Source organism: Pholcus phalangioides, unplaced genomic scaffold (assembly GCF_987345545.1).
Source record: "Pholcus phalangioides strain wild (caught in Gottingen) unplaced genomic scaffold, Ppha-v1.0 ptg000013l_1, whole genome shotgun sequence".
NCBI lineage: Eukaryota > Metazoa > Arthropoda > Arachnida > Araneae > Pholcidae > Pholcus > Pholcus phalangioides.
In genome coordinates this window covers 7126199-7147654 of record NW_028301606.1, presented here as the reverse complement: position 1 = coordinate 7147654, position 21456 = coordinate 7126199, and the positions used below count along the sequence as shown (strand labels likewise).

At 43.3% G+C, this 21456-nt stretch overlaps 1 protein-coding gene across 5 annotated transcripts in view; it reads right to left on the bottom strand.

The window, feature by feature from the left end:
- The window catches only part of tn (tripartite motif containing protein thin), a 38369-nt gene that overhangs the window by 2265 nt on the left and 14648 nt on the right, over positions 1-21456 (bottom strand). For 4 of the 5 annotated variants that reach the window (XM_089240628.1, XM_089240625.1, XM_089240627.1 and 1 more), the window contains exons 2-5: positions 18608-21259; positions 13536-15084; positions 6241-6522; positions 1207-1647 (exon numbers count right to left, since the gene is read on the bottom strand). In XM_089240628.1, coding sequence (XP_089096754.1) covers positions 1216-1647; positions 6241-6522; positions 13536-15084; positions 18608-20535 — 4191 coding nt within the window. In that variant the 5' untranslated portion in view covers positions 20536-21259 and the 3' untranslated portion in view covers positions 1207-1215. Of the gene's footprint in view, positions 1-1206; positions 1648-6240; positions 6523-13535; positions 15085-18607; positions 21260-21456 lie in introns of those variants that run through there. The other variant, XM_089240629.1, reaches the window with a different exon arrangement.

The window sequence follows — 21456 nt, the reverse complement described above, 5'->3', positions numbered from 1 at the left end:
TATGAAAAAATACGGGACGATGCCATTTATCACCAAAAATGATGCCAAAAGTAGGCTAAGTTGCTAACTCGTGCTAAAATCACACAGAGGCACCAAACGCGGGAAATGAAGTGCCACTTCAAATTGCAATGAATTAAAAAAAAAACCATGATAAATATGTACGTCTGGGTCCAGAGCAGTGTTCCTTAACTTTTTTTGCCCGTGGCCCCCCTGTCTTACCCAGAGTTTTCGACCCTCATCTAGAAGAAGATCCTTTACACGTATTGCATTGATTGTTTTTCAGTGAATTTATACCGAACGAAAATTTTTGCAAATAAGATTGGCCTCCAGACCACTGGTCTAGAATTTATTGAGCTTCCCGCTAGTCCGAGGTCTATTCAAGGCCGTCTCAACATCATGGGCGCCCTAGGCAAAGTGATGCTATGGTAGTCCCATACTTAGCCGGAAATAAACAGCCTACATATTTCCTACATATTTTCAAAACTTATTGTACTATACAAAATATCATAAGGTGGGGGTCACTTATGGACATCAGACGCCCAGGGAATGACCCCTCACAAGAGTGGGACTGACAGGGCCTGATATGGTTTTCATCATTTTTTTGTTTTTTACACTATAAATTTAATATAGAAGAGGGGTCTGTGAAAAATGTAGCCGGGGACATGCGAGAAACGGCATCCTAGGAAACCTGCTGCAAAATGTAGGCGGTGAAGCCCGGGTGGGTATATACCCTGAGACGGCCCTGGTTTTCATGGGTTGCTTTGTTGGATTCTGTAAGTGTATAGTCACTAATATAAAAGCTTTATTTCTTCACACCTTAATTTTTCTTCTCAGCTCTCTGCAGCCCTCCAAACCACCTGTCATGGCCCCTTTCTCCATTTTCTTCCGTGCCCCCCCCCCCGAAGTATCCCAGGACGACTGGGGGGGGGGGTCATATGTCCCCCGGTTGAGAACCACTGGTCTAGAGCACTTGCTAACTTAAAATTTGCGTAACTGCTTGATCACATAACCATTGTAAATGGGCTTTAAGCGGCACGCACATGCTTAAACGCACACAGTTTCTGTCACGTAGAATAAATTTTCAGTGACTGTATGCAGAAACATTTCTGTTTGCCATACCACGCATATATAAGGATGCTGCGCGCAGAGTAACAACGGTATACGTATGTTTTTCTTGAATAATTTTAAAATTATTTAATAACTTACTTTTCGATTTCAGAATACTTGGACCCTGTGGTTCTCCCTGTCGCAGACGAGGATCCTTCCGGACGAAGTGACCGCCACGCCCTCCAATCCCTTGAACTCGCCGTCTGCGGATCCCCAGCATCCGAAGCTCTTGAGGAAAGTCCCGTCTGGCTGGAACACCTGGATCCGGTTGTTGCCGCTGTCGCCGACCACGATGTACCCTTGGTCGTCGACGGCGACGCCTCGGGGGAACTTGAACTGTCCCTCGGCGGATCCCTCGGATCCGAACGTAGAGAGAGTCCTCCCGTTGACGTCGAAGATCTGGATTCTGTGGTTATTGGAGTCGCTGACGACAACCCTGTTGGTGTTACTGACCGCTACGTAGTGGGGATGCTCCAGCTGGCCTGGCCTAGATCCCATACTGCCGAACTTGCCTACGAAAGTGCCGTCGGACTGGAACACCTGCGTTGATTGGCCGAATGAAAAACACAATGAGATTAGGAAAGATAAAACTCAGATTTACTGTTGAATTTAGGCAGACAAGGCTCTGTGTTGAGATGGTATCGACCTCCTTTCATTTTATAAGTATGGGGGGGGGGGGAACCACGGCTACAGTTCCCATATCCTAGAGCAAGGCCCCTAGGCTGGGATGCTTGGCGGACCCCCTAAGCCAGCTTCTATAGTGAATTTAGAGTATGAAAAAATTAAAAAATGGCGGTGACTGCCACGGGTCCCAAGACTGGAGCCCCTTCAGCTCTACACTTGGGGGGGGGGGGGGCTAGGGCCGTCTTAAGGGCATCATGGGTCCCCGGGCCGAGTGATTTTCCTGAGGCCCTACCTGGAAAATTCTCGAAAAATTCAACTACTTCTCGTTTTCCTGAGGCCCCTGGAACCATGCGTTAAGATGGACTGCACTGGTGGGGGCCATGACTCAACACCACATAGAACAAGGCCTCCGCACGAAGGTCGTGACGTCACTGAAGATGGTCATTTCACCTATTGCCATTGGATATACAGTAGCAGGCCGACGCATGCAATATCTTTACCTTTTTTTGCAGCATATCCAATGGCAATAGGTGAAATGGCCTTCTTCAGTGACGTTACGAGCTTCGTGCGGAGGCCTTGTTCTGTAGGTGGTGTTGCATGACTACGGCCGATACATATCACAGCAATGCTCCTGAGCAGGCACATATCCCACCCCTTCCAAGAGCTAGATACTCTCCAAGATACGGTGGAAAAGAACGGTTCAATGCCCCATTAAAAACGGGACGCATATTCACCTCACATCTTTCACTTCCACTATTCACTCTTTCTGACTCACGGCAATGTATCAAGGCTGCTACTACGCGCAAATCGGCTAGGATACCCAACCCATCATTCGTACATGTGATGGTACTCGATTACATGAGCAGGCTCATGCCGGAGAATGTGAGGATGCTCACATCATCCGCCTGGTGACCCCTGCTTTGCTCAAGTGGTTAGAACATGTATCTAGCTGCGAGACATCAGAGGAAAATAATCAATAATGACACCCTCTCTCGAAGCGACCCCCGCAGCCATGGATGGAGATCAGCGTCAAAGGCGGAGCCGAATAATTTAAGGTATGCGTATGTATATGAGCTGACATCATCATTCCCCCCCCCCCCCCAGCAATCATCATTGTGCCCCCCTCCAGACTTTCAAGTTCTATCTTCGTCTATGCTCGCAGCCAACGGCTTTAATGTATTTTTCTACCCATTTTTATACTCCCCATTAGTAATTAAAATTTTTTATCCCGAGGGGGTGCCCGTTATCGAGAGACTCCACTGGGCCTACAGTCGATGGATACTCTTCCTGCTTGCTTACATCTTGCTGGGGTTGTAGTGTCATGTCTTCAAAACTAGGTCTGCATGGGGGGGGGGGGAATGCCTCGCAATGTCGGATTAATGCATTTAGTGGCAGCGGAGTCAAATGTACAATGGGTCCGAGGACAAGCCTTGGGCAGTGAACATCCAAAACGAATTCCGAAATAAATATTTCCTGCGAAAAGCAAGGCTAAAGAGTCGGGCACCCACACGTCTAAAATACTTACGTTGCCCTCGATGCACAATTATCGAATTACTTGATAATTTCTACTTCGAAATTCGATTATGTCCAATAAGGGCCCCCCCCCCCCCCCCACTGGTCGCAAGCGCTGCTAAGCAATAGTGGGTCAAGAAACGTAGGGTTTGCAACTTTCTTGCCTAGTGCAAAATGTCTACTTTGCCGTCGTCCATTTGAACATGCCTTCTATATCAACAAAACAGTATGTATACAGGATGCATAGCTAACAGCACACTCCGCAATTTATTGGTGAACCGTTGATCCTAGAGCAGGCATCTTCAACCCGTTGCTGGTGAGCACCACGGTGATCCCTGAAGAGTGCTACCTAGAGTGCTCGATGCTCGAGTCCGATTTCGCGCTCGCGAGCACTTGATCCAATTAAACACTTTGAAGGAAACACATTTAAAGATTGGAATCATCGTCATTTCAAGCATTCGTATGTTAAGCTTGCCGAAAGGGTGCATCAACAATGATGATGGGTACAGGCAGTGCTCGCGACTGGAAAAAGGTTTAAACCTCTATCCTAGGGACATACTTCCAGTTAGAAAAATTATCCAAATAACGTTTAAAACTCGGATGCGTGATTCATGTTTCAAGGGTTATATAAATATTGAAATAAAAAAAATTTATACGAACACCCTGTTCTCAAAATCCCAGTTAGAAAGTTGTTGCCCGTCTTACTTTAGGCCAACAAAAATTCCACGAATGCCTAGAAAATTCCACGTTTCTAAGTGCAATATTCGCAGAGATAACTAGAATTCAATGGAAGGGAAAGAACTGAATGGAAGGGAAAGAACAGCACAATGAGCTCGCCCCCGTTAGTTTATGCGGTTCTTCTCAGATTTTCTTTGTTTTGAATTCAAATACTGTATCTAGGCGAATATTGCCCTTAGAGACGTGGAATTTTTTTGCTGGTCTCAGGGGAGACAGGGCAGCCACTTTTTTACAGGATTTTTTAGGTTAGGGTGACTAAATAAAAAGTTAGTTTTTTTTTATGCTTACGCACGCGCGCACGCGCGACCCCTCAAACCAAATGACGCCATTTTTAAAAAACCGCATATCATTTGAAAACTTTTTGTAATTGAAAGTATATTTCTAAAGTCAACAGTTGCAGAGATGGTGCTGTAGACAAACAATTTGGGACAACCTATATAGTGCCTTCGATATTTATGCACTTCATATGCACTATATATGCACTATACATGCACTATATATGCACTATACATGCACTATTTATGCAGTATATATGCACTTCATATGCACTATATATGCACTTCATATGCACTATATATGCACTTCATATGCACTATATATGCACTTCATATGCACTATATATGCACTTCATATGCACTATATATGCACTTCATATGCACTATATATGCACTTCATATGCACTATATATGCACTTCATATGCACTATATATGCACTTCATATGCACTATATATGCACTTCTTTTTGGAAAGTCCCCGATGTGCATTTTCTGCAACAAAGATAGTGGCACCACCCAACATCTTATATATCAATGCGAGTATTGGGAAAGCCAGAGAAAGAAGATAAACTTCACAAGCACTAACATTCCAATTACGGCATTGATTAAAAACCAAAAAACAAGAACCCTTCTTTCTGGTATAATGGACTTGGCAGTGCAAAGGTACTTAGGAACAGAGTGAAATGTTCCCGAGAGAAAGAAAATAGATTGAAAAGTGGTAATCGGGAACACCAAATTCCTGCTCGCGGGTTGTTAATGGTGTAGCCCGAGTTTTGTAAGGTGAATTGTTAACCTCGGACCAATGGTGCTCCGGTGATATAGAATGTATATATTTTTAACATGTAATTTTTTTTTTTTTTTTTTGATTGAGAAAATAAATGCTCCCTTCGGGGAACCCCCGTATGGCGAATCACATTCGCCGGGTCGGGGTAAGTAACTCATATGCACTTCATTTGTGTGTTTCTTTCAAACCGAGCACAACTTCGGTCTCTATCGCCACAAGCAATCAATTTACAACCCAATCCCGAATCAGGTTGTGCCGAAAGTGTGAATATGTGTCTAAGGCCAGGATTACACTATAAAATTTTGATAAAAGTCTTTTTATAAAACTTGAGAAGTCCAACCAATAAAGTTATTGGTCACATTCTAGAAATTACAACCGATGACCTTATTGGCTGCATTTTTCAAATTTTATAAAAGGACTTTTATCGAACTTTTATAGTGTAATCCCGGCCTTAGGCTGGTATTGCACTATAAAACTTTGATAAAAATTCTTTTATAAAACTTGAAAAATGTAACCAATGAACACATCTGTTACATTCGAGCGAACTTAACTGATTCGCCTATTGGTTGCATTTTTCAAGTTTTATAAACGAACTTTTCTAAAACTTTTATAGTGTAATCCCGGCCTAACAGTCTGAGAGCGTATCCAGTGTTGCACGTGGATGTTTAGAGCTGCGATCTATTTTTCACACTTTGCTTTCGATATACTGTAGTTTGAGTCTGCACTGATATTTGATCTTTGAACTATTGGAACTACTGACCATGAAATATTGGAAGGCCGTTATTGAAATGCTTCAATTCGGGGACGTCATTTTCACTTGGTTAGGGACGATTGTAGGTTGTTGTGTCTCCGGGAGTTTTCTTTCTAACAAAGTTGTAAATGTATGGAATAGTATGGAATAAAACCTTTTATCTATTGTCGTGAATTCCCCCTCCCTTCCCCCACGATAAATAATATCCAGCACAAAATAGAAAGTTAATTTTTTTTTTCATTTTCATAACTATACAACCCCTTGCAATATGAAAGACGTATCTGAGGTCTATATACGCATTATTACGATAATTTTTCTTAATTGGAAGCATGCGTCTGGGATCAACGGTTCGCCAGTAAAGTGTCGCAAAAGGGACTTAGCTACGCACCCTGTATATCAAAGTAACTTCAGAATATAATAGAGATTATTTATTTTTCATCTTTACCTACCTGTATTCGGTGGTTTTCCTTATCACAGACATAGATGAATCCCAGGCTGTCTGTTGTAATTCCCCACGGGTAGTTGAACCGACCATCGGTGCGGCCTTCCGATCCAAAGGCTCTGAGGAAACGTCCCGATGGATCGAACAGCTGAATTCGCTGGTTGTAGCGGTCCGAGACGATGTACTGGCCAATCCTGTTCACGGCCACCCCGGACAGGCAGTCGAACTGGCCCTCGCAGCTGCCGTACGATCCAAACTCGCATAAGAATACGCCCAGCGAATCAAACACCTGCAAACAACAACACGTAAAACTGTGGCGGCCAAAGTTTAAAAAAAAAAATCTCATTTTGCGGCTTCTTCGTCTCTTTAATCTTTCCGATTGGTTGTTCACTAGGCTCGAAATTTGTATACACCCAGAGAGGAAATAAAATGGTTAAACATTTAACTACCTCTTTCTATAATGAATGATTATCGTATTTATGGGGGTGTGTCCCAGAATTCCATCCCCCTAGAATGAGAGAAGCGATGTCAAGGGCAAACAATTTTTTGCTATAAAGCCCAGGATCGCAACCCACTTATTCGTCGAATACGTGCATTACCGCACTTCAGAAGTCGTCGCCAAAATATAGCCAACTTACTCCCATCGTGACGAAAAAAACAGGAAAATTTCATATCCGGTGTGAAGGGGGGGGGGGCTATTCTTCTCAGACGAACAGGACGAGAAAAAATATCGCGCACGCGCGCGTTGTATTTTTCCCCTCTCCAATGGTATTATATGTATGAGGGAAAAATGTCCCTTTCTCATCAGTGTTACTTTCGTTTCCTTCTTTCTTTGGCAGTATTGGATTAAATTCCGGTCCAACACGAGCTGAAAATAAAGGTCATTTGCGACCGTAGATTCCATCGCGAAAATCGCTTGTTTAGACGAGAACTGACATTCCCCCTCTCCTTTTGGCATAGTGTTTTAGGACAGCCTTTATGTCAAGCATGAACTCATCGATCTCATTGAAGTACGAAGCTTAAGAGTGTTATTCAGCCCCCCCCTCCTACAAGGGGGAAAGACTTGACAGGGCTCTCTGGGGACTAACCTTAACTTTTGTTCTAATTTTTTTTTAAAAACCACTTTAGGAAGCCTGTTAAAGTCTTGAGATGAGGGCGGGAACCTTGCTTGGCCCTACGTTAGAGACGTTTGCTATCATACACACATGAATCAGAATCGCCAATAGACTCAAAGAAAATCCACTATCAACAAAATGACAGCAAATAGCAATAATCTAATTAATGTGTGTGTATATATGGATAATTAGCGAATTTTATTTTCACACATAGTGAACAACCAAAATGGGGTGTCCTCCATATCAGAGAGGCTAACGAGGGGGGGGGGGGGCACCTTACGCTATACATTTAATTAAATGGGCTCGCGAAAAAATCCTGGTATGGGGGCCTCGTTCCAGGATCTATGGAGGGGCACTAAAATGGAATTCACATGCAAATTCTGCATGCAATACTCACCCCCCCTCCCTCGGAATCACTGGAATTCTACCCCATTTTACAGTGATCACTCGTTTGCTAAGCTAAGAAGGGTCAATGCACAGACTGCCTTATAGCTGTAGATAGCAATAAGCTTTAGATAATTTTTGAATATTTTGGCAAAAGGAAAGATAAGCGATAGCTGGGGAAAAAGGCAGAGAGAAAGAGAAAAAGGGCGAATATATAAAAATGACGGCTCACCACAGTTTTAGTTTTGCTGCAGCAACATTCACATACACACACACACATTATGTATAGCAAAATAGGATGTATAGGATAAAAAGAAATGTAATAAAATTCAGCAAAAAAAAAAAAAAAAGTGAAAAAAGAGCTAGAAAATGCGCTGAAGTGCCACGGAATTTCTGTAATAGGTAACGGTATGCAAGTCTTACTATTGGCTGCTCATGGGGGAGGGGGTGTCAATGCTGTCGTGAAGATAAAGCCAATAATGTGGTTGTAGTATTAATAGTTATTTCCAACTACTTTTTTTTTTACCTCGGTTGAAGCTCGTAATATTTGTATATTCCTTCGATCGTGTCCAAATAATAGGTACCCGACGCATGCGTGAGCCATTCGATATCTCGTTGATAGACCTGTGCTTTACGCTTTCGACAGCGCCAAGAGTATGGAGAGAATGCACATACAGTGGAAAAAGGATAGAGCTTTGAGTTATCAAGGTCAGCGGCGGCTCAGCCGTGTCGTGCGTCGCTAGCAATGCCTTTGATCAACTTTGATTAGTGTTTCTCAACCTTTTTTGACTCGCGGAACCCTTTTTAGTTTATAATTTCTATGGCGGAGAACCGCAGGTTTCTTCTTCTTCTTTTTTTTTTTTTTTGCTTATTTATCAAATTTACTGATATATTTTATTTTCCTCGAGTGGCCCCTCGGGAAAAATACATAGAGCCCTAGGGCTCCACGGAGCACTGGTTGAGAACCACTGACTTTGACCCAGCAGAATGAGGAGTTCAGCCGAACGGTCATACACTCGGAACCCACAACCCCGATAGTACCAGAAGCGAACGAAAGAATGGAATGGACATGGGGTTCGTTCCTTCTCTCAAGACGATCAAAATTAAAAAAGTTCTACTATGTATTTAAAAAAAAATTAAAATGTATTGAAAGAAAATACCTTTCCGTGCTTTCTTATTCAATTTCTATTGATATCAGTAATTTCAATCAATAGTGTCAATAATTTTTGAAGGTTAGGTAACTCGAGAGAGAAATTCTCTTTAAGAAATTTCTTGTGAGTGTGCTCCCTCCAAAGGTCAATATTGTATACGCCCCAAGGTAATACCATCGCTTAAAGGCCGCTACTCACTACTCTGACTTTACTCTGTTTTCACGTAACGTCAGACGTCAGAGTAGTGTGTAGCGGCCTTAATGCGCATCATCACGATACTTAACAATCTTTCGTGGACCAAAAAAAAAAGACGTATGGGTCGACTGGACTGAATTAACATGGACTGATGTCCCATTTCCAACTACACCATGTCAAAGATAGGCTGAGAATATTGCGCCAGTCCCATGAAGCCATGGATCCAGCATGTCTGGGTGGAAGTGTGCGAAGCTATAGTGGCACAATAATGGCTTGAATTGTTTTTTTTCTTGACAACCTGAATTATGAGCAGCTGCAGCTGATTTTGTTTGGCAAAAAATACTACTGACGACACACACATATTTCCGCTATTAAAGGATAGAAGGGACTGTAATCGTTACTAGGTTTGTATCCCTTGATTCAGTGGCACTTCAGAGTATGCATAGGTATAAATAAGCACGCAATAGCACGAAGAAAAAAAATGAGTTTTAAGCACGCTGTGTGCGTTTAGTTTTATAAAAATGCAGTTATTTAAGATTTGCATAGAACTAGATGGTGATAAAAAAATTTCCGAATCAGGGTTCAACTGAATAGCATCATGCTCAGTTTATTAATTTGTCATTTGAATAATACTCATTTCAGGGAAGTCATAGAACCACGTGGTCACATAAGATAAGATATTAAGAAGATACCAGCGAATAAGGCAACTACACGAAAAATAAAAAGTCCTAATGCATTTCAACACCAATGGCACTTCTAAGATAAGATAGCTTTGATGTGGCTACGAGGTTGATGAAAACATTCATAGCGTGAATTTTAAGAACTAACCATCGTTGCTAAATAATTACCGCGATGCCAAATTCACAATGCTACTGCATTACCAAATGTCTTTGACGACCGATTGATTGAATTTTTTTTAAAATTATCATTATTATTATTTTTTGAAAATATCGTTGTTATATATACTTTGGAGTAGCAGTCCTCAACCTGGTGACGTGGACGCCATCTGGTCGCCGTCAGATATTTTCTCAACGCCTGGGAACAACTAATTAACTTGTTTTGCGACAATAGTAAAACTACATATCTTGCAGTCAATCAATTTTTGACATTAATATTTTGGACAGTAAATTTGGAATTTTGTGCCCGCCGTTGCTTTCACGAAAAATAACACGCATGCCTCTCGACACATAAAGGCTGAGCATAACTGATTTAGGATGTCTTACCCCCCCCCCCCCCACTTCCCTACTTAATACACTATATAAACAAAGTCTGTGTCCGTTTAAGAGTTCAGACATTTTTTTTCTCGAACTTCTAAAAAAATACTTTGACTTTTGAAGACCGAACACACCCTGCTTCCCATCTCAGAGAGATATTGAAGCGTTCCCGAAGGATGGGTGTATCCGGAAAGTTTTATTATAAACAACAAACTATTGTCGCCTCGGACAATGGCAACAGAAATAAAATATATATAAAAACGATCGTCAATCTCAGATCATTTAACAGATAGCTAAAATCGAAACAACAAACGCGATAGGCAATCAAAATCATAAACAAGATTATACGATGATGGCTTAGTATGACGGCATTCTCATAAAGAATCTAGTAATCGTCAGTTAATCCAATGATTGTCAATAATCGAAATCCAATGATTGTCAGTAATCGAAATGCAATGATTGTCAATAATCGAAATCCAATGATTGTCAATAATGAATATAAAATTTCGAATCACAGTGGATCAGCTAATCACAGTCATCCTCTAGAAAAATACTGAATGAATCGCATCTGGAATTTCACCCCCATATGAATAATATATATTCCCCGGTATATGTGTCTTTTGTTAGTATTCACCATTCCCAGTGAGAATTTAGTCACGAGTGCATTTATAGGGGACCGACAAAAAAAATTAAATAAAGAAAAATATTTTTCTGATCAACCCTGAATCAGAAAAAAAAACACAAATGAATTTGTAACTTTAACAAAATATTGTACTAACTTCGTGCAATAGTTTTGCACATTTTCAGAGAATAGCAAGTATGTTCACACAAATATTTCCATAAAAATTCCCAAAAGATCGTGTACCGATTTCTCTGGAAAACTTGTTATTTAGTTTCGAATTTACAGCTGACAATATCGCCTATATCTTTTTGAATTTTCACGACACATTCAGCTGGAATTTCCATACAAGTATAATAGAAAAATAATATTTATATATACAGTCGAATCCTGTTTTAATGAATATAGTTATAGCGAAAATCTCGTTTTAACGAACACTTTTCTAATCCCCCAGATAAGTTTGCATAAAAACAATGCAAAAACCTGGAATTCTTTTATAACGAAATTTCGTTATTACGAAGTGATTTCTCCGGTCTCTTGCAGTTCGTTATAACGGGATTCGACTGTATATATAGGCCTACATATATATATATATATATATATATATATATATATATATATATATATATATATATATATATATATATATATATATTTATTGTTCAGATGCGCAATTAATAATAATTTACTAAAAATACTCATTGAGTGATTATTTTTCACATTTAAAATTTTCACACGGTATGTCACACGCATAGCGTCATTTCTTCTGCAAATTTCGTAAAAATTGGTTGAAAACTTCGCATGTTATAAGAAAAAAAACGAGATGAAAATTGGAATTTTTGTAGAAAACATTTATGTTCGCGTGAATTCTCTCGAAAATACACAGAAATATTGCACAAAGTTAGCACATTATTTATTTCGATAATTACAAATCATTTTCTGATTTTTCTGATGCAGGGTGGATTAAAAACATTTTTTCCTCAATTTTTTGTAGGTTCCCCAAAATTCAAGCGTGACTAAATTCTCACTGGAACTGGTGAACATCAACATAGGATATACAGGGCCGCAACTAGATGCTTGGTCACCCGGGGCAAGCGCACATTTTGACACCCCCCCCCCCCCGTAATGTTGAAGGAGAGGTTTCTGAATGAAATTTGCGCCCCTCTCGGATCCTGCACCCTGGGCACGAGACCCGCCTGCTCCCCCTTAGTTGTGGCCCCGAGGATATATAACACACAGGATGCATAGGTAACAGGGCCTATGGAATTTTACTGTCGAACCGTTGATTCTAGTCATACTTTCAATTAGAAAAAGTATCCAAATAACGTGTAGTACTCAGATATGTCATTCATGTTGAAAGGGGTGTTGTATAGTTATTAAAGTAAAAATGTCTTTTTATACAGTCCCAGTGTGCCCCAAAATCCACTCAGAAAGTTGTTGTCCAGTCTCTCCTGATGTCAACAAAAGAAATTCCCTATATTATTAAAATATATATATAAATATAAATGCAGGAAAACTGTGGTGTGTGTGTGTGATGCTTTTCCCCCCATTTTTTTCTCCGTTTTTTTCAATCTCACCGAATATTGCACTTGGAAACGTGGATTTTTTTCTTTTGGCATCAGGAGAGACAGCACTGGGCAAAACTTTCTAATAGGAAGTTATAGCACAGGGGACCGTGTAAAATGCGTTAACATTTTTACTTTTAATAACTATACAACACCCCTTGCAACATTAATGACATATCTGAGTACTATACGTTATTTGGATACTTTCCTAATTGGATGTATGACTCTAGGGCCAACGGTTCACCAGAAAAATTAAATACGCCCTATGCACCTATGTGTTATATACCGGGGCGTATATATATTATACTTATAGGAGCGAAATTTCAGAACGATTCATTCAATATTTTTCTAGAAATTCGAAAAAAAATGTCTAAACTCCTAAGTGGACACAGACTTTTATATACTTATAATAATTACGTACGAAGATGATTGCTTTCCCTGTAAAAGCCTCTGTGCTGGATAATGTCTAAACCAAGGGTTCTTAACCTATTTCAGCCGCGACCCAAAATTAGTGACAAGATCAGCTCCGTGACCCATGGGACTGTTTGGTTTTTCGAAATTAGTGAAACCATTCATGCAATAACTGCATTTATAACAGGATTGTGAGAGGCATGCCCCCCCCCCCCCATATCCAGCAGCAGTGGCTCCCTGGGCTGTGACCTTTGGCTGACCCCCAGGACAAAACGGAGCAGCGAGTCATTCCAGGGCTGGAGTCCTGTCAGCCCCGCCATAGTAAATGGTATGACTCATCTCGAAAGCACTTTGCAAATCAAGTTTGGGTCGTGATCCGCATCTCAAGAATCCCTAGCTGCTAGTTAATTTAAGCGGCCCATCAAGGAAATCCACAGCGAATCAATTTTAGGTCGTTGACCCATGGCTGAAGTGGATCGGCACGACCCATCTTGGAAGCCCCTGCGATCCAAGTTTGAGTCGTGACCCATACGCGTTAAGAACCCCTGGTCTAAACCTTTATGAGAAATGCACCGATATACGAGTGAAGGTTCAAGGAAATTTAGAAAACAGTACTTAGTGTTTCGTTCGTTCGCAGTTTCAACTCACCTGAACTCTGTGGTTGCTGCTGTCAGCGACGACGATCGAGTCGTCGGGTCCGACTGCGATGCCCCTGGGCCAAGTGAAGTTCCCTGGTTCGGTGCCCCTCGACCCGAACTTCATCAGCATCCTCCGCTTCTGCATGTAAGTGCTCCTTGGGTTCGCGAATCCGATCGAGCTTCCGGACAGGACGCCGCTGCCGTTCCCCAAACTGCCGTCGTCTTCGGAGCTCCCCTCGCCGCTGTCGCTCCTTTGATACAAAGAGTGGGAGCTTCGGCTCCTGGGAACTACTTTGGACGTTGCGCTGCTTCCGTACTTGTTCTTCAGGTACCTAGCCCAGGAGGTGTTGCTGGAAGGGGACGATGAATCCAGAGACGTGTACCTTTCGAGCTTCGGTCTGGATCTACTAGCACAGGTGTCTTCGGACGATATCCGGTCCGACAACGTGCGTGGGTAGTACGATGTTTGTTGCTCTGGATCTTCGGGGTCGACCTCGTCATCCAGGTCTTCGTTGACGTCGATCCCGAGTCCTATCTCGTGAGAGCTCTTGCTCCTCGCCAAGATGGGTCGCCTGCTGAACCTCGAAGACGACTCTCTGCGGTGGCTGCTCTCTTTGCCAGAGCCGTTGGTGTCTTCCTCGATGACGCCGTTGCTGATTGCCGGGGGGGTGTTGCTGAAACTCTGGTAGTTGGTCGAAGAGCTACTGCTGTCCGTGGTGTCCATGTCGTCGGACCTGCGTCGGAATTTCTGCCTGTTGTTACTGTCCATTGCACTCGGACTCGTCGGTGCAGAGTACCTCCTCACCGATAGCTCCGGCCTCTTCACCTTGGAGTTGATATCCAGTTCTCCGATACCGTCTGAGTCTTCAGCGATGTCCTCGTGGTCTTTGCTGGAAGGCATGTAAGAACTCGCAGATTTGTCACCGATGACATCTTCTTCTTTGGTGTCTCCGTTGGGAGGGTTCCCTGCCGTTTGTCTGTTTTGTTGCTCTTCATCGACGTTGTCATCGTCTTCGCTCTCCGATTCCGAGCTACTGCTGCTGCTGCTGCTGCTCTCTGACGAGCTTTCGTCAGACTCGCTGTCGTCGTCTTTCACGACGGCCTGCTCGACATTCTGCCGTTCGTGAGCATTCACATCGGACGTTTCCGTCAAACCTCGGTTATCGGCCCGATCGTTCTCTCCCGATTTGTCTTCCTCTTCGTCCTCGTCGTCTTCGTCACTGCTGCTGCTGCTATCCGAATCCTCTTCGTCGTCGTCATCATCATCACTATCCTGGTTCTCCAGCAGCCGCGGTTCGGGTTCCGGTAGCCTTCGCTGGCGACTGAAAAATGACGATTGGATAGCGACTGGTGGGTTAGCGGCGTCTTCTTTTCCGTGGTTGCTGTCGGTACGTCTTGTTAGTTGGGTTGGGTGGAAGCGGGTTGTGGCTGTCGTTGACTTGTCCTGCAAAGGCGACGATGATGATATGAAGGGTGCGGAAGATTTCAGCGCTGCGGGGGCGGATTCACCGCTGTTGGTGGTGCTGTTTAGTACCTTCCTAGTCGTCGGCCTAAGACACCTGTAAGAGAAATCACCAGAAAACGCTTTAAATATTGTTCTCAAGCATAAAAAAAAAATGAAAGAAAACCAAAAACGATGAAAATGAATAAATTCCACATGCTCAAAATTCAGAAGTGATCAATGAATCTCTTGGAAACACTTAATCTGGACAAGGATGGGCCACCACCGATACCCTACATAGAGATCTCCACGTTTCGGAATTCGTCTCAGTGTATGATGTCTACATATTGATACCATAAATGATGTTGCTATGCACAGGGTGTCCCAAAAACGACTCCCGGATTTTAAAATGCAATTACTCGGGAATGATTACCGATAGAAGAATAAAACAAGTGCTATGTTTATTCTGAAAGCTGTGAAAATCTGATGCAGAAGTTTGAAAATTAGTTACAAATATTGACAACAGGTGGCTCTGTACGCTGTAGTCGCAGTACGAAGTCCGAGAAATAGGCTATAAACTATCCTCTGCAAGCAGTCGTTGCAATCACATCACAATATATTCAAAAATGTGCACTTCTCGCAGCATAGAGAGGGCGCAAACAAAGAATGAAATTTTCAGTCACTCTCTGTGGTTCCACAACGGAAATGAACGCACATGACTCACAGATAAAATCTTGAAGCTAACCCAGCGTTACAGGATTGCTCCAGAAAAACTGGTCTTCAATTTGTCTCACAGAAAGTAGTTCCGGGGGGGGGGGATGTAAGCTCGGGTGAGCATGAAGGCTTATCCATGTCTGTTCCAGTAAGTGTGGGACAGTTGAATGCAATGATCATTTCCGAAGTGTTCCTCCAGAGAGCTAAAAACCGTTGTGGTACGGTGTGGTTGAGCCCCATCTTGAAATACGTAGTGCCACGTTCAGTTCAACCACGAAGTGTCTCGTCGATCCTCCAACCCAGGCGACAAACTGTTCGAAAACTGTAACGTACTGTTCAGTAGTGATCGTTTGCGCCATCTCTGTGCTGCGAAAGGCGCACATTTTTGAATCTATCGCGATGTGATTGCAACGACTACTTGCAAAGGACAGTTCATAGCCTATTTCTCGGACTAAAAATTTCGACAATAGCGTACAGCACCCCTGTCGGCAATATTTGTAACTAGTTTTGAAACTTCTGTATCAGATTTTTACGGCTTTCAGAGTAAACATATCGCTTGTGTTATAACTAACACTTATATTCAAAGATTAACATAGTGCCGATTTTGAGTTCAATCATGATGTAAGCTATCTAATGCACCACGATCTAAATAAAAACGGGGGATACAGACAGTGTTCACGACCCGGAAAAGTTTGAAGACCTTGGGGTAGGATACTATTGCCGTCGCCGAAGCACTACATGCTACGATTTGCCAACCATTTCTCGTATCAGACATCGCCTTTTAGAAAGAGCCTTCCTGGCCAAAGATTTCATTTCGGTGTGGTTCCGTACCTATGGCAAAATGCCATCGAGACAGTCGAGCAATTTCCTCTGTTTCGCTTCTGTTGTGGGTGGGCGGTAGGTTCGTACCGCCTAATAATAAAATGGTGTTGCGTAACTGATAGATGCATCCATCGGGCTCTTTTTAAGTTTTGGATTTTTCCTCCTCGGGAATTAACACATTCACATCGGGCTATTTTTTCCTACAACTTTCATATTAATCGGAATATTCTAGTGATACAAAGATATTCCGGCATATGTGTATATATATATATTGCATGTTGCGTATGTGCAACATATGCAATAATTATTTGCGTAACATGAACATAGTTCGTTGAAATTTTTACTCATATATAATGTAAATATATGCACTAACGAAGCCAACAAGTACCACTGTAAATGTACAGGGTTTCCTGTAAGTCCCAATTCGGACTTTATCTAATCAACCGTTCATCGCAGGGGTACGATTCCAATTCAAAAAAATGCTCAAAATGTGTTCAAAAATCACTCTGTACCCGTTTTGAGAGTGAAAATACAATGTATCACACGAAATAATAAATCTAAATTTTTATACGCCCCCGTCTTCTAACGTGCACCTAAAAAGTTATGGCTGAGTCTTTTCTGATCCCCCCCCAACAGAAAAAATTTCACGTTTCGAATATTCGATGAGCTATTCAAATTCAAAATCAGAGAAAAGTTGGGAAAGAACATCATAAACTGACGGACAATGCTTTCCTTCATTTATGCTGTTCTTTCCCAACTTTTCTTTCAATTTTAAATTTGAATAGCTCATCAAATATTCGAAACGTGAAATTTCTTCTGTTGGGGGCTCAGAAAAGACACAGCAATAACTTTTTAGGTGCGCGTTAGAAGATGGGGGCGTATAAAAATTTAGATTTATTATTTCGTGTGATACACTGTATTTTCACTCTCAAAACTGGTACAGGGTGATTTTTGAACACATTTTGAAAATTTTTTTAAATTGGAACCATACCTCTAAGACGAACGGTTGATGAGATAATGGCCGAATTGGGACTTACAGGACACCCTGTATAATTCCCTAATCTAAGAATTTATCAGGAAAGCACACACGTGTCGCAAAACGAAAATTTCCGTTTCATGATGCGAATGTGTCAATCAAAGGATATTGCCACATCTCGAATCGTCTCCCCCACCCCACTTTTTCCACACTATTGATGCTTACACTGTATTTGGCTGCCGATTGGATAATTAATTTTGCCCTATTTTCTCTGCATTACTTGCGCGTTATCTTAACATATTCTTTAGACTCGTGAGGATGGGTCTAATTGTCGCAACGATTGTAATGTTTAAACGAGGTTTGGTGTTGGTGTCTGACACCCATCATGCAGAGGTACACACGCATTGTAATAAAGACGTACACATTGGCTGGTTCACTTTCGGGTCCAGATTCTAGATCCGAAAGAGCGTCGTGAAATTCGTCGAAGCTACAACTACTACAGGAAGAAGAAGACGGTTTCGACCGACATGAATGACAACTAGAAGTAGAAGATATGCTAGTATCGGAAGTACGGTAGAAGTTGTTGTCGTCATTACTTGATTCGAGGCCAATGATTGGGAAGGTTCGATGGTGTTGGTACAGTGGGGAATAGCGTGAAGTCGGGCTTCTGCGTCCGCCTGGCAGGATGTCGGGTGAGAATCGCGCCGAAGCCAGGTTCCCCGCGGAGGGCGTCCTCGACAGCAAGGTGTCCCGAAACCGACTGTAATTCGGCCTGTCCTGACTTCCTCTCAACTCGTCGACGCTCCTTCTCATCGGGAGGTTCCTGGACAGAGGAACGGGCCTCGCAGTGGATTTCGAGTTGAGAAACTCTTCCGTGATGGGACTGGTACGACCCAACCCTAACCTCGTCGTCGCCGGCCGGTCGAATCTCGTGTCACTCTGGTGGCGGGAGGAAGCGTAAGATTTGCGGTCTCCTCCGGACCCTTCGCAGTTTCCTTCGGTATCGCAGAGGCTCTCGCATTCACTGCTAATCCCCACTGACGGTGTTTGTGGAGGAGGAGCAATGGTATTCGGACATTCAACGATAGATGGTTTTTCGATGTCTTTTTCGTTGTCGTCCGATACTTGCCTGCTATCGTTGCTGGATGAGCCGGAAGTGGTGGTGGTGGTCGTCGACTCCGTTCCTTCACTCCGTTGCGGGACAGCTGGTGTCTCCTCTTCGGTCGCTGTCGTGCTGCTCTCTTCAGGTTCATCCGTCGTGTCGGTCACAGCCGGCGGTAGTTCAGTCGACTCCTTCCTTTGCACGCGATTGGCGGGTGCCTTAGCTGTTTCCGAGCTGGTTCTGGTTCCAGAACCGGAACGAGTGGTGGGATCGGTGCGTGTCGTGGCTGTGACAGGTTGAGCACCCGCGTTGTTGGTGGTGGTTGTAGCTGATGTACCGGCTTGCTGGTTGGCTTTCTTCTGCTTGTCGATATCGTCTTCACTTTGTTGACGAGTCGCTGGTTTTCTTTGAGCCGTCGGGGTGAGTGGTCGAGGCTTGGTTTCGACCGTGGGCAACTGTGATTGCGAAACCGTATCTTTCTCGTTGGGCTTCTGTTTCACTTTGTTCTGATGTATCCTCTCCATTACTTTAGGGGAATCTAGGAGTTTGACGACCCCGCTCAAGGGTCCTCTGTTCGAAGCGTCGACGTCGAAAATGCGTTCCCGCTGGGGTTGTTCGTCTGCGAATCTTACCGTTCTAGAGCCAGTGTGTTGTGGTTCGGGATCGAAGTCCTCGTATTCCCGATTATAGCGCGAGGAACGATGCGATGAAAAATCGTCGCTGTCCCGCCACCTAGAGGAGCCGTAACCGCTGTTTTCTTCTCTGAGGTACCGACTACTCGGTCTGTCGTAGTCGAGGTCCCTATTCCTGTCCGAGTACCTACGATAACCACTGCTGTCAGTGTCTCTACGACCGCGGCCGTACAGAGGTGAGGTTGGTCGCCCAGATTCTCTCTCGTTGTCACTCGCGTGCCCGCCGTATCTGTCCGTGTAAGACGATCGCGACTCCGTCGATCTCCTAGCGAACTGAGCCGCTAGCCGATGGTCACTCTGGCTCCTCATGAGAGCATTGGTTGGAGGTGCTGGGGGAGCGAGTGACTGCTGCGTTGTTGGCATGCACGACGGGGGCGCATTGATTTTAAGCTCGCCGAAATCCGCTATGTTCCGGTGCAAGACGTCGGGATCAGCCCTCGGCTGGAATTTGATCCGCCGAGAGAAATCAGAATTGTCCGTATCAAAGGAGCGCAAGAAGTCCAGTGACTTCAAGAAGATTTCCTTGTATTCTAGGAGCTCGGAGTCGGTCCATTCGGGGCTGTCTTGGATATGTTGCTCGACCAGATCGCAGTTACTGGTCATGTTCGTGACTTCGGCTTCTAGATCCTCCTTCAGCTTGTTTATGGATTTCATTTCGCTCTCAGTGTACATCTCCAGATCACGCTTGAGTTTCTCCTCAGTGTGCTTTAGATCTTTCGAATACCTCCTCACGATGTCGTCGATCTCGTCCTTCACCTGTCCACAGTTTTCCTGCAGTTTCTCGGCGTTCTTTTTCGTCTGCGCCAATGCATCCGAGAGCCTGTGTAGACCTCTCCTGACCTGATTGTTAATTCTATTGATCTCCCTCCTCAGGATGTCGACGTGGGCGTCCTTGCAATCGGGGCATATCTTCTTCTCGCAGTGAGCGCACTTCTCTAGGTTAGCCTTCTCGCTGCACACCGAGCATCGTTCCATCATCGACGGGGGAGGTTCCGGTTCCTCGCCCGTGATGTCCCTGTGTAATTCCAGGAACCTCATCAGAGTCACGTTCGTCGGGAACTCTTGTATTCCTTTGTACGGTATCCTATGCTCTGCCCTGCATTCTGGACACTTGATTTGTCTTCTCGCGTAATCTATCAAGCCGTCCAGGCATGGTTCCATGCAGAATGTGTGCTGACATGGCAGGAGCTTCGGATTACGATAGCGGTCCAGACAGATCGCGCATGTCAGCAACTGATCCAACTGACTCCAAGCCGACGCCATCTTTGATTTTCTGAGATGCTTGGGTTATAATCTCAACCGCTATATTCTTCCTCTATCTCTATAAACAGTTCTCTCTATTTTGTGCCGAAGAGTTCATTTATTGCCAGGCAGATGCATCGTATTTCTCTCGTTGCTCTTTTCTCAGTTTGTTAATGTTAATTTGATAATGAAAAAAAAAAAAGAGAAGCAAATTATAGTTAATGATAATCACATCGTTTGTTAGCTTCTGGACAGCAGTGGTTATGAAGTGTAATGCGTGTTTAGGTTGACGGTATATACATATATGCACATATTCGGGACGTTATTTCATAAGAAAAAAAAATGACTCGTAGGTTGTTATTCGAGATGATATGTTAGTCATCGGCACATCACACACACACACAAACACACTTAGCCGAGCGTTGTGGAGTTATATGTAAAAGCTGAATCACAGATCACTATATAATAAGGTGATGAATCATGAGTTATATATTGATTAGTGTTTGAGCTTTTCTTTTCGCAATCACAGTTTTCTTTTGTAGCTGCACATTCAGTTCTTTTATCCTCTCCTTGAATGAATTCACGGGTTCTCGTGATGTCACGCAGATTCGTGGTATTTGCCGAAGCCCGCAATCACAGCTTGGGATTCTTTAATCAGCGTTTGCACCGAAGATGAGCGACGAATCCGAGGTTAATGTCTGTTGGATGAACTTCCGTCATCGACTTTGCCTGTTCGCAATTTCACCTGGAAAGAGACGATATAATAACGGGTTAGGTGAGAGTTGAGAATGATGTGTGTATTTTTGTGAGTAAATGCACACGATACGTATACTTGCAGAATCACTAATGAGCGATTGAATAATTTGGCAGGAAAAAGATGAAAATACGGTGAGTTAAGGGGGCACAGTTCAATCTACGGGATGCAATCTTACTTAGCTGGAA